We start from the raw sequence: 27502 nt of genomic DNA, 5'->3' as shown, positions 1-27502 counted from the left end.
CCACCCTCCGGGGCCACAGGGCTCCAAAAGGCGAACTGGACCCACGGGCCCACGGCTCTTGGCATCGAGGCTCACCATAGGCTGGAGCTGGAAGGGCTTAGTTGAGGATCTCAGGTCCCAGATCGTGACCATGTATTTAGTCCTTGTTTGAGAAAATTGAGAAACAATCAAAACCATTCAGTTGGTCCCGCTCTCACGAGCCTGTACGAGCCACACAAACATCTAAGCACGGGAGCGACTGAGCCCGTCGTGAGGTGTTTGTGTGTCTGTGAGTGAAGGCAAGATCTCACCTCGGTCTCTACTCCTGGATGCCGGGAGAAGAGGCCCCGACTTCCGGAGCTCACGGACGGTTAGTAAATTGTGCCTTAATTCCGAAAGCTACTTAAGCAAGTGAATTGGGTCAACTATCGTTTTCTTCGTTTCTAACCGACAGCGACTATGTCTCCTTCATTCTTTTCAGCACCGCTGTGTCTGACTAGCTTATGTGGCTTTTGGACGGTTACCTTCAGACAGTTCAAGCTCGTAGACGACACAAAAGTAAGATGTTACTGTTCCGTTGGTGGTGCGCACGGATCTGGGTGTGGGCCCCGCGCTGTCCCCTCGCCGTGGAGGCAGCGGCTCGCTGGTCGTCTGCGCACGCACGGGGGGCTTTGTGCCGACGCGCCCGCTGCTGAGGGAAGGGGCCACAGATGTGGCTTCGGGGTGCGCTCCAGGCACAGTGAGCTCTGGCGAGACTCGTCAGCTTTGGCCCAGATGCGAGCCGCTGCCAACACCCCGTGGGACGCGGTGGCCTGAGGGCCCCAGTTCCGACTTGTGCTCCACGCCACGCTCGGTAATAAGGATCCTGCCGGTGGAAGCACAGTTTGATGGTGACTGAGCGTGCTGCCCGCTTGGGGTTGGGGTTCCAGTGGGATTGGGGCTGGGGACATCTCAGGACCCCTCCTTTGAAAAGATCCGCCTGTCTTCGGAGGCCCGCGGTCAGGCCAGCGGGGTCCCGCTCTGGGCTCCGCACAGCCAGGGAACGAATTCCCTAGAACTAGCCCTCATGTCTCTTGTATTGTGCATAACCGCAGAGGTCACTGTTGCTCGTGGGGCACGGAGCTTTCCACGTGCGGGAAAGGGTGCCCTGCTCACCTGGGTTGCTGCTGAGCACAGAGAGTGGCCGGCGGGTCCCCCTGCAGGTCACGGGGGGCTGGTGAACACGGATGTCCCCGTGCAGGGTGCTGGCTACCCGCGACGGTCTCGAAACACATGAATCTGGCAAGTCAAACAGGAGGTGGTTTGGTACCTGCATTTATTTCTCATTCCTCTCACACAGCAGCGCAACCTGCATTGTGACCCAGTGACTAGGAGGTCTCCTCGTGGGTAGATACACTGAGGTTAGAGAGGTCGACGGTAAGCCAGTGGTCGTCAGCGTTCTTGACCGCTCGGGTGTCTGGTAGACGGGGCACTCGAACGTGTAGAGCTCGGCATCTGTCTGCTCAGAAGCATCTGCTCGGTCAGTAGAGATCTTAAAAAAACAAACAAAAACTCCTATAGTCACATTGCAAACCAGGAGCTCCCACCTTCCACATGCTAGATTTGGGGGATGGTCATAAATTGCACACATTTCTGGTTGGGTCTGTGGCTGCGTATGCGGGTTACGCCAGAGACTGGAACTTTCCTACTGACCGTCAGGACTGCACAGAACACGGTCTTGAGAAGCAACATTGGATGCTGGCGTAGCATCTATTTCAGTCGTTCACATTCAGTACGTTGGGCTATTTTAAATGTCGTTTGCCGTCTGAAGTGTATCATCAAACGTCCCAGGGAGGCCGGAGGGAGTGGGGACCGGAAGGAGGGGCTGGTGTCCCCCAGGGAAAGCCTGGAGGCTTGACTCACTAATCAGCACATGTATGGTTACCTTTGTTGGCAAGAAGTAGATTTCAGGAAAACTGCAGCACAGCTCACGAGGCAGCGAGTCTTCTAGAACTTTCTGTTCATGATTCCACCTTGCCCCCTCGATGAATAAACCAAAAATGTGCACTCCAACGTGTGTGCTGTCTGTTCCCTAAGATCAAAGAGAGATGGCGTCAGTGGGTCCCCTGGTGCGACGCTGCCTTCAGCCGCAGCTCCGTCTGGCGGAAGGTCCCGGAGGGGACAGAGCGCCTCCTGCCCAGCCCAGCCTAGCCCAGGGTGTCTTCCCAGGTTCTCTGAGTACGGTGGTCCCTCCTGGTCCGTGAGGGCCGATGTTGTTCACCTCAGCCCTATATGTTCCTGGTGCTTGTGTGTGTCAGCATGACCCCTGTGAAACAGCCGTCCGGCCATCCATGGCCCTCAATTGAGGTCACAGGTATCTGAGCCAAACTGGTACTGGTGTCCGTCAGAAGACATCGACGGTAACGCTCACGCAGTCCGGATTGCAACAGGCCTACACAGACGACAGCTCTCCGCTCCCCCCAGGTGAGGTCGGCCGTGGTGTGCAAACACGCTGGGACCCTGCAGAGCTGTGCTCCCTCGCAGGTACGGGAGCCCCTGTGCGGGGACGTCCCCAGGGAGGGGTGCCAGCCGAGCTTGCCTACGGCGTGGCGGGACGCTGAGTGGAATACTCATGTTCCTCGTACGGCACGCCTCGGTGAAAACAGACACAAGCTAGTAGGAGAGCAGTAAGATAAATTCCCGGAAAGCAGAAGGAACTAAAGACGTAAATAGAAAACACCATTAGAGTTAATAAAGGCAAAATTTGGTATTTGATAAAGGAAATAAAGTAGACAAACTTGGCCAGTTTAAATTAGAAAAAAAAAATAGAAATGAGTATAAGGAAGCATAATAAAGAATTTGAGGGACACCTGCGGGGGCTCAGTCAGTTAAGCATCTGCCTTCTGCTCAGGTGGTGATCTCAGGGTCCTGGGACCGAGTCCCACACCGGTTCCCTGCTTCTCCCCATTCCACTCCCTCCCCTGCGGCTCCTACTGCCCCTCTCCCCACGCTCTCTTTCTCAAATAAATAAAATCTTAAAAAAAAAAAGTTTGATTTGCCTTTCTTTCTGGTTCCTGGGAGGTAACCTGTAGACCCCAGGATTTTATTTCTGGGACCACCCTGCAGGCTTGGTCCCCAGAGAGTTTATGCTAATGAGATGGTTCAGGATGGGGGCCGGCCACGGAAAGAGCGAACGTGAGATTGGGGGGTTGGGATGTTGAGCCAAGTGACATCAGCCCGACAGGGATTCAGTCAAATATGGCTACAGAGTGAAACCCCAGTCAGAAACTCTGAACCCCGAAGCTCGAAGCTCAGGTGAGCACTCTGTCTTGTTGTTCCACATTGACACCGGGGGGTAGTGTATTGCTGAGGACATGGGAGCTTTGTGCCAGGGGCCTCCCAGTCCTAAAGTCTGCCCTCTACATGTGTCTCTTCCTTTGGCTAGTTCTGCTCTGTATCCTTTTGTTATAATAAAACTAGAAGTGTAGTGTTTCCTGGAGTCCTACGAGTCTTTCTAGCAAATTATCTGAGGTCGTTTTGGGAAACCCCAAACTTGAGGTTGGTGTCAGAAGTCTTAGACTTCGCAGTCTCAGAGGGCTGTGTTCTTATTAACCTCAGGCGTGAATAACCCCAGGTAGAGAGCTAACGACAGAGAGTAAGACGTGGGGCGTTAAAAATCCTACTTTCAATAGCAACAATTATAAACACTTAGGAAAACAGTGTAACCACACATTCCTAAGAAGCGTGAAGGAAACAGAACCTGAATAAAGGGAAAGACAAACCATGTTTCTATACGGAGAGGCTCAATATTAAATGGATAGCAATTCTCCCCTGAATTTATGCATAAATGAAATGTAATAAGCCTAGTGTCAAATTCGTCTAGAAGAGGAAGCATGCACAGGACAGTTTTCAAAAGGGACGACGAGGTCATGGATTTGAAGACCACACTCGTGTCAATACCGCCCAGTGATTACAGAGTCAGTGCTATCCCTATCAAAGTCCCAGTATTTTTGCAGAAATAGAGAAATTCATCCTTACATTCATAAGGAGTCTCAAGGACAACTGAGTAAAAATAATCTCGAAGAAAAAAGTTGGAGGTCTTACACTTTCTGATTTCAAAGCTTATGATAAAGTGACGGTAACCAAAACAGTGTGCTATTGGCCAAAAGATGAACGTGGAGAGCAGTGGGACAGAACAGAGAACCCAGAAATAAACCCATATATGTTCAAATGATTTGCCACTAAGGTGCCAACTGCACTGGGAAAATCAGACCTCAGCACACCGCACAGAACATGAAGTCAAAATGGATCCAAGACCACTTAAGACCTAAACTATAAAACTCATCAGAAGAAAACATGGCAGAAAACTTCGTGACTTGGCACTGTTGGCAATTTCCTGGCTGTGGCACCCGCAGCGTAGTAACAAGAAATAACACACGTCGAGCTTCGTCTGCGTCACAATGAACAACGTCCGTGCAGCAGAAGACACGGTCCCGGAGCAGAGAGGTGCAGAGCAGGACCGAGGAACATATAAGCCACATGTCCAGTAAGAAATTAATGTCCAGGCTGCACAAGGAACTCCTACAACTCAACAGCAGAAACCCGTGGCGAAAGAACAGGCAAAGGACAGACCTTCTCCAAAGGAGGTGCATGGACGGCCAAGGAGCGCATGAAGGATGCTCAGGTCACTCGTTGCTGGGGAAACACACCTCAAAACCACAGTGGACACCACCTCACATCCACCGGGATGGCTACTGTCAAAACCCAGAAAACTATGTGTTGGTGAGGATGTGGGGCGGGGGGGACCCTAGTGGGCCACCGGCGGGAATGCAGACTGGCTCAGCTGCTCTAACAGGATTAGCCAAATGGTCCCGCGGCCCCTCGCCTAGACTTGCACCCAAATCACTCGAGAGTAGGGATTCAAACACTTGTGCCCCCAAGTTCCCAGAAGCACTCTCCACAACAGATGGCGTGGGAGCAACCCGGGTGACCGCTGGCAGAGGAAGCGTGCCGCTATGGACTGAACATCCTGTCCACCCCCCCAGCCCCCGGATCCCTGTGGTGAAGTCCCGTTGCCCAGCATGGTTGTATTTGGAGATGAGACCTCTAGGAGGTATTTAGGGTCACATGAAGTCGCATGGGTGGGGTCTGGATCCAGTAGGGTTAATGTCCTTGTGAGGAGAGAGCAGAGAGCTGGCTCACCTTCTCCACAGATCCACACTGAGGAAAGTTCTGGAGATGGACTTGGAGCATGCATGTCACAGAACTGTATGCTTAGAACTGGGTTAAAAAGTTTTACATTTTGTGTATTTTGCCATTAAAAGAAGTGGGGAAAAGTAATAAAAATTCACTTAAAGAAAAAAAAAGAAAGGAAAAATGAGGATCTGCGCATACCTTTAGGACCTGCAGAGCACCCAGCCCAGGGGAAGGCCACGGGCGGGCTGCTGAGGGAGGGGCTGGATGAACAGACAGACACTCTGTTTTAAGTGTGCCAGTACCTTAAAGGCTCTCCTGACGACGTTGAGTTTCTTTTGGATGATTATGGAGAATTCGTCTTTGATGTCAGTGGCATCCGAGGCCACATGGTGGGTAAAGGTGAGGGTGTCTAGAGAGACTCCTTGGGACCGTCCATAGTCTTGAAGCACAGCAGTAAGAAAGGCTTTGGAGAAAAGCACACACCAGCCAGTTCCTGGGGAGTCAGGGGGATCAGGGGCTGTGTCCTCCCCAAGGGTTCCCAGGGGCTAGGGAAATGACACTGATGTACGTCATTCCCCTGGCAACAAAGCTGGGTCCCAGGGACAGTACAAGATCCAAGGGTGTCCACGTCTTTCCCAGGAAATGGCTTCCAGGCCCTGGGCAAAGGCAGGCATGTTTCCCCTGGAGCTGCTAAGCTATGGTGGCTGTTTCTACCCTCAGTTGCATGAGAAATGCTGTGTGCAGGTGGGAAAAATGAGACCGAGACAGTGGAAATAGAGCTAGGATATGAGGAGGCAGGCTGAGAGTAACATGGGCAGTCACCTGGAACAATCCATTCCTGAAGCCAAACCACTGGACTTTCTTTCCATTCACACAAGCCTAGAACCTACTCTGTGTTGCTCTGTCAAGTCTGATTGCATTCTGCATCTCAGTACCAACACTCCTACCTGCACCTCTTCCCTGTTCTTGCTGCCAGCTCCTCTCCTGGTTTAATCCATCCTGCATAAGGAATTCTGTCCTACTTCTGACTCTTGTCATGCCCCTGCCCCACACCAGTGCTCACAGAGGGAATTGCAACGCCTCCCCTGGGCAGTCAAGGCCCTGCTGTGCAGCCTGTGTCCTCTACTTGCTGCTCTGGGCATCTCACGTGGCGTCTGTGCGCCTGCCACCTGCCTGGGACAGCCTTTCTCCGAGTTCCCGTAACTCTTCCCTATAACTTGGGTTGTGCTGGCCAGCCCAAGTGGCTCCTGTCCTCCTCCATGGCCTTTTGGAGCTCTGCAGGCTCCAGGAGAGGGGGTCAGGGCCGTGAACGTCCTTGCACTGCTGGCTGCAGCCGTCCCACAGTGGCCTGAGCACTCCGTGTCGCTGCCTCACCATCGGTGGAGACCCCCGTCTCTCCTGAGCTCCAGCCCTGCACAGCCAGCCTCTCACCGGCCATCGTGTGGTCTTCCCCCAGCGTCTCTGTCTTGCAGGTGGCTGTCCTCTCACCGCTCATCACTTCGCTCCTCCCCCGTGCCCTGACTGCAGTAAAGGGCATCAGTGTCTGCCCAGCTGTCAGGGCCAGAGAGTTGGGAGCTGTTCCAAACCCTCTGCTCCCTCGGGGTCCATCTAGGACTATTTTCCAGGTCCCCTCCAGGCCACCACCAAGTCCTACCTGGAGAATCAAGCAGACCCCACCCATGCTCCTTGGCCTGGGATGTGGCAGAGGCCCCTGGGGCTGCAGGAGGGGGCAGACTCCCTTGTGGGTGCTCTGTGCCCCCCAGAGCCAGTCCATGCCCACTGTTCCAGCTTCCTCCTGCACTGTTCGCCTGCTGTGGGGCTTGCGCTCGAGCTGTGGGAACCTTCCACCTCCCTTGTGCGCTCTTCCCCTCTCACATCGGGCCCTTTGGCTCTAACAAATATGGGGCCCCCAGGTCAGTGTCTCACTCGGAAACACCGTGGGTTTCCGAGTCAGACCTACCACGTTCCCAGCTCTCTGCAGGTGCGTCTGGCTGTGTGACTGGGAAAACCACGTAATGTCTCTGTGCCACGGCTTTCCCCTGAGCACAAGGATGGCGACGTGCAGGAGCCCGTAAGAGCACACAGGACATGATGAGCCTGTGTCCCCCATGTCCTCGGAGCGGCCCAGGCTCTTGGCGAGCCCGTGACAGGGCCAGTCCTGTCCTTCTGGCCGCTGGCACCCAGATGTCCCTCGCGGGCAACGAGCTGCTCCTGGTCGCCCTCCCTGACCTCCGCTTCCGTCCTCCCATGTTTGCCCCGGAAGTATTCCTTTGTTTCTTTAGTCACAGACATTCACTCGGAGAGTTGATCATTCTCCAAATATTTGCCAAGAGATTTTTAGGTGTCAGGGGCTGAATCAGATGCTCGGGATATGACGGGGTGTGAGGACAGAGCTGGCGCTGCCCCCGTGCCTCCCCCATTTCTCCTGCAGTCACACACCCGTGGCCACGGTCAGCTGGGAGGTCTCCTTCCTGTGCAATGGCTGTGCTGAGTGTGGCACCTGAGACCCAGCATCGTTTCTTACTCAGTCACGATGGCCGAAGCACAGACTCACTCCATGGGCAGGAGCCCACCTCCACGAGTCCTGATAAGAGGGTGCGGCCTCCGAGAGGGACGTGGGGTCAGCCTCAGAACCCCCAGATCAGTGGCCTCCAGGCCCTGCAAGTGCAGGTGCGGTCTGGCAGGGATGGTTGGGTTCAGCCTGTGGGGGGGGGGCAGGGAGACGGCCCTGGGGCTCTCATGCTGGAGGGGAGGAGAAGGGAGGCCAGCAGCAGGGGTCCTGGACACTGACACGCCTGGGTTCTCATACTCACCTTGTGGAAAGAAGAAAGCTGGGAGCCAGTATCTTGCAGGAAATCCTTCAAAGAAATCACTGTGTTCCTTGTCAGGGTATCTGGGGGCTTGGGCAGGTGATGGCGTGGAATGCTGCCAGGTTGTGACGAATTTCATATACCTGTTAGCGGCAGAGTCGGGTGGGGGCGAGAGGTCAAGGGTACTGCCATCACATGGGCTCCTGTGACCATCCCTCCCAGGCCCCTCCTTCCCCTTTCATCTCAAGCTCCCCCTACTTGGGACCCAATCCTGCACTTGAGGGGGGACCGGCTGTGGTTTGCCTGTGCCAGGCAGCCATGGATTTGGGGGATGAGAGGTGCTGATCTGCAGGGGGGTCCTGGCTGTGCCCTGAGGAATCTGGATTGTTCCAGAGTTGCTAGTTTCTTGAAGAGGACATGCCCCAGCACTCAGAGTTACACGGCACAAGAGGGAGTTTGGACAGACTCTGGAACCCGATTTTCTGGGTTCTAATCTCAATACTCCCACTTTCTGGGGGCAAATCTCTGGGCCAGCTACTCAATGTCTGGTACCTCCATTTGCTCACATCTACAGCTAGGACGATGAAAGATAGTACCTCCTGCGTGTCACAGGGCCCTTGATGACAACTATGTGAGGACATGGGAGAGGCACTCCTGCAGTGTCAGCTGCTCTCATGTTCAAATGATTTCAATTTATGGATTAAACATGTTTAAAAATGACACATAATGGATTCTCATTTCCTTTCACATTCTCCCTGCTAGTTTCCCAGGACAGAGCATAGAGTAATAGAAGGAGACAAGCACCAGGTCTGGGCCGGTCTGTCCCTTGGAATGGATGGACTGCAGACAGGACCCCCAGTACCCCATGTCTCCAGGTCCCCATCCTAAACTGAAGACAACAGTCCCCTCCCCTTTGCTAACTTCACATGCTGCTCTGAGAACCCCAAAGACCAAGCATATGAAATGATGTGGTAAGTTGTGAAGCCCCAAGCCCAGAAAAGGAAGAGACGCAAAGCGGCTTTCATCCATACCGATGATGTATCGCGGTGTAAGCCATTTTGGCCCAAGTATTGAAGAAATTCACTCGCTGGATGAGATCATTAACCCAGGAACTCAGTGCCTTACAGGACATGTAGGCGTGTTTCTGTTGGGATTCAGAGACAGGCACAGCATTTTTTTTTTTAAAGACTTATCTTTGATGTTATCAGAAACATTTCTATAAACTTTGGTAATGTACTCAATTTCTAGGGAGAAGTAACTTGGTAGGAGGATGCCATTTTCTAGCAGAGGGCACACGAGAAATGGGAAACTAATACCCAGGGAAAGCAGCATTATCTTAATTGTGCTTTGGACAAAACACCTGCTGTATCCATCCTGGCTGAAGGCTTTCCTCTATCTCAAGTCCTTCGATCTGCCCCTTTCCCTTTCTCTGGGCAGCCTAATTTACCTGCCGTTAGATGTGAGCAATTTGAACTCCCTGGCCTTCCCCTATACCAAATCCTATAAACCCACCCACCACTAGTGAACTGCCACTCCTCCTTCCAGTTCTGCAAAGCCTTTCTGGAACATTTCCTCTCTGCTGTAGCTTCAGCTTTCCATTCTTTGCCCTGTGTATTAACATGCGCTTCTGTCCTAAACACACAGCCACCCAACACTCAATCCTACCTGTTTGATTCCTTAACAAAATACTAGCAATTCAGGAACACATTAAGAGGATCATAAACCATGATTCACCCTGGGATACAAGGAGGGTCAACACATGCAAATCAATCAGTGTGATGTACCACATAAACAGAATGAAGGACAAAAATCATATGATCACTTCAACAGCTGCAGGAAAAGCATTTGATGGAATTCAACAACCTTTCACGATAAAAATACAACCCCCCCCCCCAACAAATTAGGTCTAGAAGGAATGTTCCTCAGCATAATAAAGGCCACATATGACAAGCCCATAGGTAACATCATATTGAATGGTGAAAGGTTGAGAGGCTTTCTTCTAGGATCAAGAACAAGACAAGGATATCTGCTCTCACCATTTCTATTCAACACAGTATAGAAAGCCCTAGCCATAGCAATTAGGCAAGAAAAAGAAATTAAAAGCATGCAAATTCAGAAGGAAGAAGTAAAACTGTCTCTGCAGAGGACGTCATCTTATATATAGAAAACCCTAAAGCCTGCTAGAATAAATGAATTCAGCAAAGTTGCAGGATATAAAATCAACAGAGAAATTAGTCACATTTCTACAACAAACTAACAACAAACTACCATCAAACTATCCAAAAGAGAAATTAAGAAAGCAATCCTAACTTCAATAGCATTAAAAATGACAAAATGCTTGGGACTAAATTGGAATAAAGAGGTAAAAGATCTACACACTAAAAACTGTACAAAATTGGTGAAAGACCTTGAGGAAGATACAAATGGAAAGATTTCCTGTCTTCTTGGATTGGAAGAACATTGTGAAAATGTCTACAGATTCAACACAATCCTGATTAAAATTCCCAAGGCATTTTTCACAAAAATAGAAAAAATTTCCTAAAATTTTTATGGAATTACAAAAGACCACACATAGCCAAAGAAATTCTAAAAAGGAAGATCAAAGCTGGAAGCATCATTCTTCTTGATGTTAAGCTCTATTACAACATTGTAGTAATAAAAATAATACAGTACTGGCATAAAAATAGGCATATAGACCAGTGGAACAGAATAGAGAGCCCAGACATAAACCCAGTCATGTATGGTCAACTGATCTTGACAAGGTACTAAGAACACAAACTGGGGTAAGGACAGTCTCTTCAACAGACGAAGCTGGGAAAACAAGATATCCACGTGCAAGACAGTGATGTAGGATCCCTATCTTATACCACTCACAGAAGTAGAAGTGGATCAAAGACTTAAATGTGAAGTCTGAAACCATAAATATTCTAGAAGAAAACATATGGAAAAAAGATCCTTGACATTGGTCTTGGCAATGATTTCTTGGATAAGATACCAGAGCACAGTCAACAAAAGCTAAAATAAACAAGTGAGATTATATTCCTTCTACACAGCAAAGGAAACAGCTGGTAAACTAGAAAAGCAATGTACAGAACGGGAGAAAATATTCACAAGTCACCCATCTGAGAAGGGGTTAAATCCAAAACATATAAAGCCCTCATCTAACTCAACAGTGAAAAAACAACAATCCAAATTAAAAATGGGCTAAGGGCCTGAAGAGACCTTTTCCCAAGGAAGAGATACAAATGGCCAACAGGTCCATGAGAAGGTGGTTCACATGACTAGTTACCAGGGAAACACAAACCAAACCACAAGGAGATGTCACCCCACATGTTAGGATGGTTTTCATTAAAAGACAGGTGATGACAAGTATTGATGACAATGTGGAAAAAGGAAACCCTTACACCTTGTTGCCAGGAATTGAAAATGGTTCATTTATTTTATTTTAGAAACAGAGAGCAAGTGTACCTGCGTGAGCGGGGAGAGTAGAGTTTGTGCTGAGCATGGAGCCCCAGGCGGGCTCAGTCCCATGACCCTGGGATCATGACCTGAGCTGAAACCAAGGGTCAGATCCTTAACTGAATGAGCCTCCCACGTGCCCCTAAAATGATTGTCATTATGGAAAACAGTATGGTATTTTCTTGACAATGAAAACTTGAACTACCACGTGAACTTCCACCAGTGTATATGAAGGAATGGAAACCCATGTTTTGAAGAGAAATATGCAGTCCTGTGCTTGTCACAGCTTTATTCACAAGAGCCTGGATATGGAGACAAGCTAAGTGTCTTTTGATGAATGATGGGAAAAGGAAAATGTGGCATTTACATACAATCAAATATTATTCAGCCATGAAAATGGAAGGAAATCATGCCATTTGCAACATCGAGGATGAGCTCGTAGGGCCTGATGCTAAGTGAGGTAAGCCAGACAGAAGATAAATGTGGGATCGCTTCTGTGTGGCATCTAAAAAAAAGAAAAGCCATTTCTGTGGAGACAGAGAATGGGTTGGTAGTTGCTGGGGGTGGAGGAGGGGGAAATGGAGGTGATACTGGTTGAGGCACAGATTTCCAGTTATAAGAAGAACCTGCTGAGGAGCTCAGACATTGCTGAGGAGGTCATAAGCATCCTCACTACCACACACCCTAAACCAGAGTTAACTCTGTTACCTGTGATGGCCACATTCATGATCTTGATCTTGGCAATCACTCTACAATGTTTATCAAATCATCACATAGTATACTCTCAACATACACAATTGTATTTGTCAATCATTCCTCAGTAAAGTTAAAAAATCCTCCTTGTGGTGTGGGAGAAGAAAGGCCCCTCAGCCCTTGCCCCATGACCTCCTTTTCTTTACGGTCCAGTTTCTTGACAAATTCACTGGTTCCTGGCCCCTCTTCCCACGGACTCTGAACCTGTTGCCTTTGGTCCTTCCTCAGGGGTCTCCAGCAACCTTCTACTTTTCCTATTCCTGAGCCTGCCCTCACCCCTCCCACCTATCCTGCTTTGCACCCGTTCTCTGCAGGTCACCTCTGTCATCCTTCTTGCCCTGGCTTCCATAACCACTTTCTAGTCTAACTTCCTCTCCGGTTCTCGGCACTGGCTCCGCTCCTCCTTCCCTCCCCTTTGTGCTGGTATTGTCTGGACCAACCCTCTTCTCTTCCTACTTCAGCTTCTCCCAGAGCTACTCCAGGACTGGCCTTTCCACCTTGTCTAGGCACTCCCTAATCTACTGTCTCTAGGGATTTGTCTGTTCTGGACTTTTCCTGGAAACGTAACCCTACCATGTGTGCTCTTCTGGGGCTGCCTTCACTCATTTAGCATTGTTTTCAAGGTTCGTCTGTGCGGTAGCACATGTCAGTACATCTGTCCTTTTGATGGGTGACAATCTGCTGTGTGCACGTGCTGGTGTATAGTGATGCGATCTACATACCTACCATATCGTTTGTCTGTTCATCAGGAATGTTGTTTCTGTCTTCTCGCTATTATGAATAATGCCGCTACAAATATTCAGGGCAAGTTTTTGTGTGGCTAGGTTGTAATTTCTCTCAGGTATATACCTAGGAGTGGAACTGCCAGGTCAAATGGTAATGCTATTTAATGTTTTGAGGAAATTACAGATCACCTTCCGAAGTGACCACCCCATTTCCCATTCCCAGGAGCAGCACACGTGGATTCCCATCTCTCCATATCCCTGCAGTGCTAGTTATCATTTGCCTTTTTGATTCTACTCATTCTGGGGGGCATGAAATTGTAGCTCACTGGGGTTTTGATTTGCATTTTCCTGATGTCAACGGAGGTTAAGCATCCTTTAATGTGTCTGGTGTTTCATCCAGTGTGAGAGTCAAGGTTTGAGGGGAGGCTCGCTCAAAGGGAGAATCCGGCTTCTGGAGCAGTGGTTTTGTGTTCAACACCATGTTCCCTTTTCAGCAATCCTTGCTTATTTCCTCCTTCCTGCTACCAGAACTTCATGGTTGATTTTATTCCTTTTCTAATAAATTTTCTGTTTCTAACACTTGGTTTTCTGCTTAAGGCTAAGACCCAGTAACCATTTCATCTTCTGTTTGTAATTTTTAATTCGAAAGTGTCATTCAATTTTTTTTCTATCTATAATAAGCAACATTCTCATTGCAGAAGTATGAAAACATAGAAAGGTTGGGGCAGCAATAAAAATCACTCAGAATGCTGTCACCCTGCGAAAATTTTTCTGTATGTTTTGTTCCAGTTCTCACCACACACACACACACACACACACACACACACACACACACAGCTGATTCTCATTTGCAGTAGGTCAGTTTCCGTGAACGCTACATTAGTGAACGCTGAACTATTGCTCCTGGTCACCTGTCACCCAGTCAATAAATCATCTGGTTTTATGTGCATTTGGTGTTTAAAGACCACTCTATAGTATGGATTCATAAATACTGAACCCATGGCCAATAGCAGTAAAATTTACAAGTGAACCTGTATTTTCTCCATAAAGCACATCACAGCCTTCTGCGCAGGAAGGCCATACTGCCTTCCAACACTACACTTGGGAGCCGTTTGAAGCAATAAAATTGCCAACAAAAAGCACAAAAATGTGAAAAATGTAGCACTAAACAGATTGTGAGAAGAAAACAGAATGTCACCTTTTTGGTCTCGGCTGAGAATGTGCATGTGGGGGAATGAATTTTTTTGCCCCTCTGTACAAGTGTGTAAGTGACTCTCAAAGCACCAGGAGTGCAATTTTGGAGTTAAAAATTATTAGAAATAATTTTTTTAATAATTTTTAGGGGCACCTGGGTGGCTTAGTCGGTGGTACATCCAACTCGTGATTTTGGCTCAGGTCATGATCTCATGGGTTGTGGGAAATCGAGCGCCATCACGGGCTCCGTGCTCAGCAAAGAGCCTGCTTGAGATTCTCTCCCTCTGCCACTCCCCCTGACTTGTATTCTCTCTCTAAAATCTTTAATCATTTCTAGGGGCACCTGGGTGGCTCAGTTGGTTAAGCATCTGCCTTTTTCTTCTTCTTTTCTTTTTTTTTTCTTTTTATTTATTTGACAGAGAGAGAGAGATCACAAGTAGGCAGAGAGGCAGGAAGAGAGAGAGGGGGGAAGCAGCCTCCCTGCTGAGCAGAGAGCCCCATGCAGGGCTCGATCCCAGGACCCTGAGATCACGACCTGAGCTGAAGGCAGACACTTTAACCCACTGAGCCACCCAGGCGCCCAAGCGTCTGCCTTTGGCTCAGGTCATGATCCCAGCGTCCTGGAATGGAGCCCCACATGGGGAAAATCCCTGCTTAGCAGGGAGCCTGCTTTTCCCTCTGCCTCTGCCCCTCCCCCTGCTTGTGCACACTCTTGCTCTCTCTGTAAAAATAAATAAAACCTTTAAAAAATCTTTAATTTCTAATGGGGAGGCAAATTTTCCCAAAGATGTAATTCATGGATTGCAAGGATGGACTTGGCAAGGGTCTGCGAGGGTCTGTGAGGGCCTGCAGACCACCCATGGGAGGGAGGGATGCGGCAGGTGCAGACAGGGAAGAGGAACGGACCCCACCCCAGGCACCCAAGGTGTGGGAGACCCACACAGATAAAACAAATTCCCATTTGGCTCTGAAAACCAGAGGGGCCTAACTTTGTGAGGTCTAACCATCACTGGGGCTTAACACTGGGAACTTAAAACAAGAAAAATCAGCAAGCCTGTCTCTGGGAGAGCCTGAAGGGTGAGGGGAACAGCCCTTAAAGGGACAGAACAGCAGTCTGTGGAGATAGAGCACAGAAGCCCTGGTTTGAAGCATTCGAAGCTGTTTACTCATCACAGAGCCTGTGAGGGAGGGACAGAGATCCCGGGGAGAGCCCTCCAGGAAGGAAGGGGCTGGCAAGCACCATCTCCCTCCCACATCTTATAGACACCTGCGGGAGCAGCACAACTGGCTTGCTCCCCACTGAGGATGCTGGCAGCTCGGCCTTGGCTCCCTCCCCGATTTCTTCACACACACCCCCTCCAGCCCGTCCTCCAGCACAGCAACCCTCCCACAGCAGATGCGCACAGACCGAGCACCCGCGCCGCTGCCCACAGGCATGTGGTGGATCCACCCCGTTCCGATGGTCCCTTGGCAGGAGTGCATCCATTCCGGACAGGGGCCAGCCCTGCTCTGGGGTGCGTGTGCAAGCAGCCCAGACGGGGCCAGCCCCGCTCCAGGGAGAGGGGAGGAGAGCCACAGGCCAATCTGACTGTGACCCCAGCAGTGGGCTGGGGGTGGGCAGCTGGACTGACTGCAGGCCCCGCCCACCACCAAAAGCTCAGGGGACAACACAGGGAAAATGCCTGCAGTTTGGGGCTACTTCATCTCTGGTAAACGCCTGGTCTGACTCAACTCAAGCCCAGGGCAGCCCTTGACTGGCCCACTAACGCCACAGGGACCAGACTCTGCCTGCAACAGGCAGAGAGCCATTGCAGGCGGGACTGAAGGCAAACACAGCTCTGCCACAACAGGAAGGGGCATACAACACACAGGCCAGACGCCCCGAAGTGCCAGGTTCGGGGGACCAGGGGACACTGCATTGTGGGACCTCTTCTTTTATCAGGCCTCTACTTCCAAGTGCAGGAGATGTAGCTGACTTTCCTGTCACACAGAAACACACAGAATTGACAAAAGAGGAGAAAGGAATAGGTCCCAAATGAAAGAACAGGAAGAAATCACAGCAAGAAATCTAAGTGAAACGGAGAGGAGTAACACGCCTGATAGAGAATATAAAGTAATGGTCATACCGATGCTGGACTTGAGGAAAGGGGGGAGACCTCAGTGAGACCCTCCACAAAGACAGAAAACATAGAAAAGAACCAATCAGAGATGAACTCAGTAGATGAAATTAAAAGTACACCAGATGGAGTAAATAGTAGACTAGAAGAAGCAGAAGAACAGATCAGCAGTGTGGAGGACAGAGTCATGGAAAGTAATCAAGCTGCACAGGTGAAAGAGAGGGGAGTGGGGGGGGGCAGTGGAGAATAGACCAGGGAGCTCAGCAACACTGTCAAGAATAAGAACAGTTGCATGATTGGGATCCCAGAAGGAGAAAGAAAAGAGGAAATTCCTGTGTATAAGAGTCTGTTTATTTGAAGAAATAATACTGAAGCTATCTGAATGACAGCCAAAAACTTCCTGAATCTGGGGAAGGAAACAGAAATGCAGATCCAGGAGGCATGGAGAACCCCCAACAAAACCAACCCAAGGAGATCTGCACCAAGACACAGAGTAAATAAAAGTAGTGACCCAGAGAGAATTTTAAAAGCAGCAAGAGGAAAGAAAACAGTTGCAAACAAGGGAAACCTCATGAGACTCTCAGTGAATTTTTCAGCAGACACTCTGATTATATCTTGCTGCTCCCCCATATGGCCTGCAAAGTGCTAAGAGTAAAAATCCACAGCCAAGAATACTCTATCCAGCAAGGCTAGCATCCAGAACAGGAGAGATCAAAAGTTTCCCAAACAAAAATGAAAGGAATTCTGACCACTAAACCAGCCCTACAAGAAGTGACAAAGGGGACTCCCAACTGGAAATGCAAAAGCAGGAAACACAAAAGCAGTAAAAATAAGTATATGTGTAAAAATCTGCTAAGGGACTCACAAAATAAGAGTATAAAGTATGACACCATAATACCTAAATCATGGGGAGGAGTAAAAATTTAGTGCTTTTAGAATGGGCTCAAAATTAAGTAGCCATTGGGACACCTGGGTGGCTCAGTTGGTTAAGTGGCTGCCTTCGGCTCAGGTCATGATCCCAGCGTCCTGGGATCAAGTCCCACATTGGGCTCCTTGCTCGGCAGGGAGCCTGCTTCTCCCTCTGCCTCTGCCTCTGCCTGCTACTCTTTCTGTCTGTGCTCTCTAACAAATAAAGAAATAAAATCTTAAAAAAAAATTAAGTGACTATTAACTTAACACAGACTCCTAAACACATAGGATGGTATATACAAACTGAATGGTAACCAGAAATCAAAAACTGGTAATAGAGGGGCGCCTGGGGGGCTGAGTCAGTTAAGCATAAGACTTCATTTCATCTCAATGAAATGAGGTCATGACTTAGCCACATGTTGGACTGTGCGCTGGGTATGGAGCCATCTCGAGATTCTCTCCCTCTCCTACTGCCCCTCCCCCTCACTATTAAAAAAAAAACCCTCAAATGACTGGTAATAGATATGCAAAAAAATGAAGAGAGAAATCGAAGTATATCACTGAAGAAAACCAACAAAGAAAGCATAAGAAAGGAACAGAGAGGAACTACAAAAACAACCATAAAATGAGCAACAAAATGGCAAGAAGTATACACCCATCAATAATTACTGTGAATGTAAATGGACAAAATGTTCCAATCAAAAGACATAGGGTGGGCGCCTGGGTGGCTCAGTGGGTTAAGCCTCTGCCTTCGGCTCAGGTCATGATCTCAGCATCCAGGGATCGAGTCCTGCATCGGGCTCTCTGCTCAGTGGGAGCCTGCTTCCCTCTCTCTCTGCTTGCCTCTCTGCCTACTTGTGATCTGTCAAATAAATAAATAAAATCTTAAAAAAAAAAGACATAGGGTGACAAAATGGATAAAAAAGCAAGACCCGTGAATATGTGGCCCTACAAGAGACTCATTTCAGTCCTAAAGGCACCTTCAGATTGAAAGTGAAGGGATGGGGTGCCTGGGTGGCTCTTTGGGTTAAGTGTTTGCCTTCTGCTCAGGACATGATCCTGGGACCCTGAGATCAAGCCTCACGTCTGACTCTCTGCTCAGCGAGGAGTCTGCTTCTCCCTCTGCCCGCAGCTCCCCCTGCTTGTGCTCTTTCTCTCTCAAGTTAAAAAAAAAAAATGAATGAAAGTGAAAAGAAAGCCAGGTTAACAGTTCTTATATTGAATAAAATGATTAAAAAAAAAAAAAGACTGTAGCAAGAGACAAAGAAGGATACTATATAATCATAAAGGGGACAATCCTACAAGAAGATACAGCAATATTTATACACCCAACATCAGAGCACCCAAATGCATAAAGGAGCTGATAAACATAAAAGGAAGAAATTGATAATATTAGGGGACTTTTTAAAAATAATTAAAAAAATTTTTTTATAAATATATAATGTATTATTAGCCCCAGGAGTACAGGTCTGTGAATCGCCAGGTTTACACACTTCACAGCACTCACCATAGCACATACCCTCCCCAATGCCCATAACCCCCTTAACCCTCTCCCTACTCCCCTCCCCCCAGCAACCCTGTTTGTTTTGTGAGATTAAGAGTCTCTGATGGTTTGTCTCCCTCCCGATCCCATCTTGTTTCATTTATTCTTTTCCTACCCCCCAAACACCCCATGTTGCATCTCCACTTCCTCATATCAGGGTGATCATATGGTAACTGTCTTTCTCTGATTGACTTATTTCACTAAGCATAATACCCTCTAGTTCCATCCACGTCATCGCAAATGTCAAGATTTCATTTCTTTTGATGGCTGCGTAGTATTCCACTGTATATATATACCACATCTTCTTTAGCCATTCAGCTGTTGATGGACATCGAGGTTCTTTCCATAGTTTGGCTATTGTAGACATTGCTGCTATAAACATTCGGGTGCACATGTCCCTTTGGATCACTACGTCTGTATCTTTAGGGTAAATACCCAGTAGTGAAATTGCTGGGTCATAGGGCAGCTCTATTTTCAACTTTTTGAGGAACCTCCATGCTGTTTTTCAGAGTGGTTGCACTAGCTTGCATTCCCACCAACAGTGTAGGAGGGTTCAATATTAGGGGACTTTAACACCCCACTTACATCAGTGGATGGATCGTCCAAACAGAAAATCAATAAGGCAATAGCCGCTTTGAATGACATATGGACCAGAGGATCTCACAGATCTATTCGGAATCAAAATACACATTGTTTTCAAGTGCATGTGGAATATTCTCCAGAGTAGATCATATTAGGCCACAAAACAAGTCTCAGCAAACTCAAAGACTGAAGTCCTACCATGCATCTTTTCTGACCCCAGTGCTATGAAACTAGAAATTAACCACAAGAAAAAAATCAGGAAAGAACACAAATAGAGGAAGGTTAAATACGTGCTACTAAAAAATTGAATGGATCAACCAAGAAATCAAAAAGAAAATAAAAAGATACATGGAGACAAATGAAAATGAATATATAGCTGTCCCAGACGTTTAGGGGGCAGCAAAAGCTGTTCCAAGAGGGAAGTTGATAGCAACACAGCTACCTCAAGAAGAAAAATCTCAAACAACCTAAACATACACCTAAAAGGAGCAGGAAAAAAAGAACAAACGAAACTCAAAACCAGTGGAAGGAAGGAAATAAAGATTAGGGCAGATGTAAATGAAGTAGAGATTACAAAAACAATAGAACAGATCAGTGAAACCAGGAGCTTGATTTTTGAAAAGATCAATAATATTGATAAAACTAGCCCAGACTCCTCAAAGAGAAAGAGAAAGTGAGAACTCAAATAGTCCAATAAATCAATGACAGAATAACCAGCACCACAAAATAACAAAGGATTATGAGAGATGATGTAAAATCATATGCCAACAGATTGGACAACCTAGAAGAAATGGATCAATTCCTAGGAACATAAAACCTCCCGAAACTGAATCAGGAAGAAATAGAAAATTTCAACAGATTACTGATTCAATTTAATTGCTGGTAATTAAATCAAAATGTTCCCAAAAAACAAAAGCCCAGGACCTGACAGGTTCCCAGCTTCCAGGAAAAAAAACACAAATAAGAAAACAGACTCTTGGGGCACCTGGGTAGCTTAGGTCACGATCTCAGGGTCCTGGGATCGAGCTCTGCATTGGGCTCCTCGCTCAGCGGGGAGCCTGCTTCTCTCCCTCTGCCGTTCCCCCTGCTCATGCGCACGCATGCACTCTCTCTCAAATAAATAAAATCTTAAAACAAAAACAATAGACTCTTAACTATGAAGAACACACTGCGGGTCACCAGAGGGGACAGAGGTGGGGGGATGGGGGAAACAGGTGATGGGGATGAAGAGGACACTTATCCCGAGGAGCACTGAGTAATGTCTGAGATTGTGGAATCACTATCCTTTGCAGCACAAGCTAATCTGACACTGTATGCCAATTATACTGGAATAAAGACGTGAATATGATTTTAAAAAGTTAAAACAGTACAGTTAGATACAATGATACATGAAATGATAAGACCCTCAAGTTTCCCTCACGTCAGGCAGCCACTGTTAGGGATTCTTTGTGCATTTTCTCCCAAAACTTTCATTTGGGTATCTTGAATCTGAGGCATGTGTTTTTATAAGCACATATACGTGCACATACACATATAGCTTTTACTATCTTTACAATGACATCATTTCTCTGAGGCTTACAATTTAATAATGTCTAAGCGGAACTGCCAGTAAATTCATATGTACTCACACCACAAGTAGGTCAATGTCTTTCATGGCGACAGAATATTTCACCGCAGCCACTGTTCATGGCCACGGGCAAGCCAGCCGGGACCAGTAGGGCTTACCTGCCACAGCACAGGTACTCGTGTACTAAGGAAAGAGTTGTAGATTTCCTCCAGCTCTTGGGTGAGGACGATCTTCCCTTTTATGGCAAGTTGAAGGTCTTTCAAATATTTATGCACAACCAGTAAGAACTTATCAAACCGCTCAATTTCTTGGCTCAGAAAGGTTAGCAAGACACAGTGGATAAGGGGATCATAGCCTGGATTCAAACAGAAAGAAAATGAGGTTTGTTTTCAGATATAATGAGGCTTTACATGGAGAAATAAAGGCTTTGAAAATCAAAGGAACTTCATGTGTCCAGGGATTGAGATGCTTTTTTTTTTTTTTTTTTTTTTTTGGGCAAAGAACCAGTGACTGGGACAGGCTCTGCGGCCCTCCTGCCCGTGTCGCCACCGTTCAGGCCAGCTTCGGTCGTGTGAACACAGGTGCCCACGCATGAAAATGAGTGAGCACAGCTGTTCAATGCAGTTTTATTTGTGGGCACTCAAACTGGAATTTCATATAATACTTATGTGCTGAAAATAGTCTTCTTTCATCGTCTTTTTTTTTTTTTTTCTTTAACCACTAAAAAATGTCAGATGCATTCTCGAGTTCAGGCCGAATAAGAAGGCATGGTTCCAGGTGTGGCAGCAGCCCTCGAGGGCCGACTGTGGTCCAGACTCGGCAACAGTGTGGCCCGCAGAGACTGCTGCGTGGCACCAGGTTCCCAGATGAACTTTCCTTCCAGGGTGAAAATGTGGATGCTGACAACTTAACAGGTCCCATTGCTGCTGCCCCACACCGTGCCACCCCCCTCAAGCTGGACTGCCCAGTGTCCTGTGGGCCTGTCCCCCTGCCCCGTCCTCTGCTCACCTTGGATATTTTTGTAAAGAAACTCCCAAATGGGGCTGGAGATGATGCACTTCAAGGTGCTGGGAGTTCCAGAACATTCCTCCTTCTCCACAGACATTGGCAGCCTCTTTCTCATGTCAGATAGAATTTCCATCACCAGGTCGTCGTTACTCTGCTCAGGACTGCAGAGAGAATTAGGAGGAGAATGAGCTACAGACCTGTCCGAACCGGGAGAGCCCTCCGGTGGGGCCCGTCCGAGGCCAGCACAGCCTCAGGGCCACAGAGCCACGGGACACAGACGGCATAGGTTGTCTCATGCTACAGAGGAGAAAACTGCCCGAGGCACTGCAGACGTTTACAAGCACATGTGTTTTTAAAGCTCTAAGATTTCCTTGTCTACTCTGCCTCCCCGACTGTGCATGCGTTAAGGGCCACCAGCAGAAGGAAGACAAGCAGGCACACGTGTTAGCGTGACAGGAGACCCCCGCCCCACCGCGGTAAGCCATAGTCTGTGAGCCACAGCCGCGTGCAGCGCAGGATGAAACTGTAGGAAAACCTTCATTTCTGACTTGCAAGTAGGGTGACTCGGTGGGATGCATGCGGGGTGCATCAGAAGAGGTCAATAAGCAGACGTCGCCGGAGGGCAAGTGTTTGCTCCCACCGAGCTCGTTACAGCGAATGGGAACGTGAAGCCTGCTCACACAGAAGTTTCTAGTATGTTCTGAGTAAAGGCAGCCTAATTAGCCTCCCAAAATGACCAGAGGGACGTGGATAAACCGACTGCATGTGCGGACGAGAAGCAGCCCCTTCCAGTGGTCTCTTCTCTGACGGGCGGATTTGAGGACTCACAGTACTCGAGAACCGGGGAGGAGTGCAGGAGGTGCGGGGGTTGAGGTGCACATTCTGGGGGCAGACCAGGAGGTTTCCAGCGACCTCCTCCTCTCTGTGTGCGGCTCTCCTTCCCTGTTGTAAATAGGGCATTTTCTGTTGTGAAGTGAGAGCTCCGCTACGTCTATTTTGTGTCAGTGGAATGACCTTGGAAAGGGTCACCAAACAGTCCGCCAAAGCTGTAGTGGAAACTCAATCAGATAGCTATTTCATTCTTTCTTTCTTATTTTTTAAAAATATTTTTTTTATTTGACAGAGATCACAAGTAGGCAGAGAGGCAGGCAGAGAGAGAGAAGCAGGCTCCCCACTGAGCAGAGAGCCCAATGTGGGGCTTGATCCCAGGACCCTGGGATCATGACCTGAGCCGAAGGCAGAGGCTTTAACCCACTGAGCCACCCAGGCATCCTCAGAGAGCTTTTTAATAGTTTTGTGGCCCACAGACAGGAGGACACGAACAGTACAGCATTTCCCGTGGAAAAAAATACAAGTGTAAACTAAGAGCCTGTTAGAAGGTGGGGGAGGGTCAGTCAAGTACCTTCCAGACTAGGAAGACTTTTATTCGGGGTAACTTGCTGTCGGGGAGACCCATGGAAGGACGATCCTGACCGTATGCAGCTGTTCTCCACAAAACCCAGGCCTCAAGCCTCAGCTTTTATAGAAGGAGGGGCCTGCAGTGAGGTCACAGGGTAGTTATCTAGATTGGGGCCCCCTGTGCACGGGTCATGCCTACTAGTTATCTAGAGTGAGGCCACCTGTGCACCGAGGGGAGACCATGGAGGCCCCAGGTGTTCCCAGGGATCCTGCAGAGCAGATGAAGCGTGACACCGAGTCTATGAGTCTGTGAGTCTGTGAGTCTATGAGGGCACACATTGTTGGAACCCAAGGATGTGGGCAATGGGGCTGTCACCTCACAGGCCTTTGGAGATGCTGCTATCTTGGTGACTCTAATCAGGGTTCAAGGCATCCCATGAGTGTTGCCAACAAGAATCAATTCATGTTTTGGTTTCCATTTGTTTTGGTTTATTTGCTTGGGTTTTTCCCAACCTTAAGCGCCCTGAGAAGGACCACGCACGCATCTTGCAGAGGGACGTCCCTGGTCCCTGCTTGGTATCTCTCAACGTGGGGAAGACTTAGAAGCTGGTGTAGACAAGACTAACGGAATCAGAATCACAGTAACGATAGTTTTGTGTTGAGGAATCTATACGTGTTGGTGTTTTCAATATTTGTGATATTTAAGAGATTTGGGGCTCTTAAGACCCCAAAAGGTCAGCTTTGGGACTCCAACTTAAAATAGATAATTGAGAAATTCGTTTGAATTTATGATTTTGGGGGTGCCTGGCTGGCTCAGTTGGATAAGCGTTTGCATTTGGCTCAGGTCATGATCTTAGGGTCCTGGGATCAAGTCCCACATCAGACTCCCCGCTCAGTGGGGAGCCTGCTTTTCCCTCTCCTCCCCACTCATGGTCTCTCTTTTGCTATCTCTGTCTCTCAGATAAATAAATAAATAAATAAAAACATGAGAGAGTTTAAGATCCAGCATATTTAATTATTAGATTTATAAGACTAATTAAAAGACTCGAGGGGCGCCTGGGTGGCTCAGTGGGTTAAAGCCTCTGCCTTAGGTTCAGGTCATGATCCTGGGGTCCTGGGATTGAGCCCCACATGTGACTCTCTGCTCTGTGGAGAGCCTGCTTCCTCCTCTCTCTCCCTGCCTGCCGCCTCTCTGCTTATTGTGATCTCTGCCTGTCAAATAAATAAGTAAAATCTTAAAAAAAAAAAACAACAACAACTGTTTAAAAGACTCGAGAAGATTTGGCAGTCAGCTGGCTGAAGTATATTAACTTTATAAGGAATGTTAGCATATTTGAAAGTATTTAAGTTTGTAGATGGAACCAAACACTATTCAAAGACCTCTTAAAAATGCTTGTTAATACCCACCACCAGGCTCACAAGGGGGGCACATATTGCATGAAGGACTGGGTGTGGTGCATAAACAATGAATCTTGGGACACTGAAAAAAAAAATAAAAATAAGATGTTAAAAAAAATGCTTGTTAAAATCTGTTAGACTTGCAAATTGGAAAACGAGATCTTTAAGCCGAACTTACTTAAGAAACTCGTATTCTGAGCATAGCCCTGCCAGGTACTATTGTGATTTCTAATTTAAACTTGATGAATCCGAGATAAAAGACTGTATTGGTTTCCCCAAGTGGCGGAACTGGGATTTGAACCCAGAGCCAGAGAGGAAGGAAGAGAGGCGGAGCCTGCATGTGCCACTGTGTTCTGAGCAGGTCTGAGGGAACAGAGTGGGAACACTCTTGGCTGGGGATCTCACACCAGGTAGTCGTGACCTTGACACATATGACCTTATCTTAGTTACAGGCTGACGAACCTGGAGAGTCTGGGTGACTTCTGTGAGACCACGTGAGCCTCACGATGGCCTGGATGGGTAGACAGGTGTTGTCTCTATGTACGGATAAGCAGAGGAAGGGTACCGAGGCAGGGTGACTAGGAGAGGGATCAGCCCCACAGGCCTCTAAGGGCACAGCCAACCCCTCTTGACCCTGCTGTCCTCTTACTTATTATGACGGGTATCTTTTTCCATCCTAGAGAAGTAAACGCGGCATTTCACGCCGAAACAAATTCAGTTTAAAAATGCCACACACTAGGTAGAGTACGACCACTCATTCCACAAAGGTTTACTGAGGACACCCTCCATGCTTGGTAATTGTATTTGTGTGTGTGTGTGTGTGTGTGTGTGTGTGTGTGTGTGTGTGCATGCATGCGCATGCGTGTGCTCCCGTGTGTCTCTGTGCCTCTGTGTTACTTGGGGAATTTCATCTCTATATTTTTAGACTGTATTTTACGTTTTACGCTTTATTTTATTTTAAGATTTTATTTATTTGACAGACAGAGATCACAAATAGGCAGAGAGGCAGGCAGAGAGAGAGGGGGAAGCAGGTTCCCTGCTGAGCAGAGAGCCCGATGTGGGGCTCGATCCCAGGACCCTGAGATCATGACCCAAGCCGAAAGCAGAGGCTTTAACCCACTGAGCCACCCAGGCGCCCCTATGCTGTATTTTATTTTATTATTATTGTTTTTTTAATTTTCAGCATAACAGTATTCATTGTTTTTGCACCACACCCAGTGCTCCATGCAATCCGTGCCCTCTCCAATACCCACCACCTGGTTCCCCCAACCTCCCACCCCCTCGCCCCTTCAAAATCCTCAGTTTGTTTTTCAGAGTCCATAGTCTCTCATGGTTCACCTCCCCTTCCAATTTCCCTCAACTCCCTTCTCCTCTCTAACTCCCCTTGTCCTCCATGCTATTTGTTATGCTCCACAAATAAGTGAAACCATATGATAATTGACTCTCTCTGCTTCACTTATTTCACTCAGCATAATCTCTTCCAGTCCCATCCATGCAGCTACAAAAGTTGGGTATTCATCCTTTCTGATGGAGGCATAATACTCCATAGTGTTTATGGACCACATCTTCCTTATCCATTCGTCCGTTGAAGGGCATCTTGCTTCTTTCCACAGTTTGGCGACCGTGGCCATTGCTGCTATGAACATTGGGGTACAGATGGCCCTTCTTTTCACTACATCTGTATCTTTGGGGTAAATACCCAGTAGTGCAATTGCAGGGTCATAGGGAAGCTCTATTTTTAATTTGTTGAGGAATCTCCACACTGTTCTCCAAAGTGGCTGCACCAACCTATGCTGTATTTTAGACTTAACCGTAAGTGTGGCATTGTAGCTCTTCAAGTTATAAAATATTCACTGAATATTTAAGTCTTCCCTGTGACTATTTAATGATTTCCAACCACACATTTCTCCCCGTGAGTGCTTACCTGATCATGAGGCTGGCAATGGCTGTAGCTCTTGGTTCCATGGCGATGAGATTGTCGATGAACTTCTGGCCCTGGATCTCCCTGCAGCCTCGGCTGGCCTCAGGGTGCAGCCCCAAGAGCTCCGGAGGGTCATCGTCGGGTAAGGACTGGATGAGGTCTATGCAGTCCCCGATGCCCGCAGATCCGGGCATTGACTGATGCACCTGGAAATTTAAATCCTTTGTTAGTTTGTGCCCAGAGCGATACCTATTCTCCGTAATGTGTGAAGACACTATTTCCCATACACTGTATACAGAAGGCTCTAGTTAGTTCAGGGTGGCATAGTCTAGACACTTCTGTCAAAAGTGAAGTCGGGGACGACTGTATTTGTAGAGTATAGTTGTGTTGATCTGCTCAGAAAAGAAAAGAAACTTTAAAGGCTAGGCTGCCTTTTGCTGCCCGCTGCCTCCGTGGGCTGTACCCACAGCGGATGCCGTCACACCTCCACACACCACTTTACTGTGCCAAGACCTGTAGAAGGAACGTGGCACCCGGCTGAAGCATCATTCTGACCACTCGGGAGGTGGGGTATGGACAAAATGGGGGCAGATGGCCAGAAAGGGCAAAATTCCAGTTCTAAAATAAATAATACAATGTTTAAAAAATGACAAGCTCCTTAATGGGCCAGGAGAGCTTGTCCTTCCCGTCCTTGGTGGCGTCTCCCCGAGATTCGCTGTGATGGTGCTGCTCTCAGAGTCAGGCTAACTGGGAGGACATGCGCCCATTTAGTGGTGGGGATGAACGTGACTCTCTTGGCTTGCTTTGACTCCGTCCCTTGGAAACACGAGCCGCCTTCTCCTCTCCAGGCCACGCAGCCAGCTTCTACGCAACAGAACATGGAGCGGAGGGGACGGCTAGTGACTGAGGACCTGCTCGTACACGGTGCTGCAGCCTTGTTTTTCTCGGGTGGCTCGGTTTCTGG

At 48.1% G+C, this 27502-nt stretch overlaps 1 protein-coding gene across 1 annotated transcript in view; it reads right to left on the bottom strand.

The window, feature by feature from the left end:
• Window positions 1-1277: 1277 nt before the first annotated feature.
• The window catches only part of DNAH14 (dynein axonemal heavy chain 14), a 307787-nt gene continuing 281562 nt past the window's right edge, over window positions 1278-27502 (bottom strand). The window contains exons 78-85 of the mRNA XM_032838780.1: window positions 26542-26744; window positions 21822-21982; window positions 20972-21168; window positions 8996-9108; window positions 7968-8107; window positions 5457-5617; window positions 1904-2050; window positions 1278-1510 (exon numbers count right to left, since the gene is read on the bottom strand). Of these exons, the coding sequence (XP_032694671.1) occupies window positions 1295-1510; window positions 1904-2050; window positions 5457-5617; window positions 7968-8107; window positions 8996-9108; window positions 20972-21168; window positions 21822-21982; window positions 26542-26744 (1338 nt within the window). The 3' untranslated portion in view covers window positions 1278-1294. The remainder of the gene's footprint in view (window positions 1511-1903; window positions 2051-5456; window positions 5618-7967; window positions 8108-8995; window positions 9109-20971; window positions 21169-21821; window positions 21983-26541; window positions 26745-27502) is intronic.

This window comes from Lontra canadensis, unplaced genomic scaffold (genome assembly GCF_010015895.1).
Source record: "Lontra canadensis isolate GAN:19392208 unplaced genomic scaffold, GSC_riverotter_1.0 scaffold106, whole genome shotgun sequence".
Classification (NCBI taxonomy): Eukaryota; Metazoa; Chordata; class Mammalia; order Carnivora; family Mustelidae; genus Lontra; species Lontra canadensis.
This window is presented reverse-complemented; position numbering and strand designations above follow the sequence as displayed.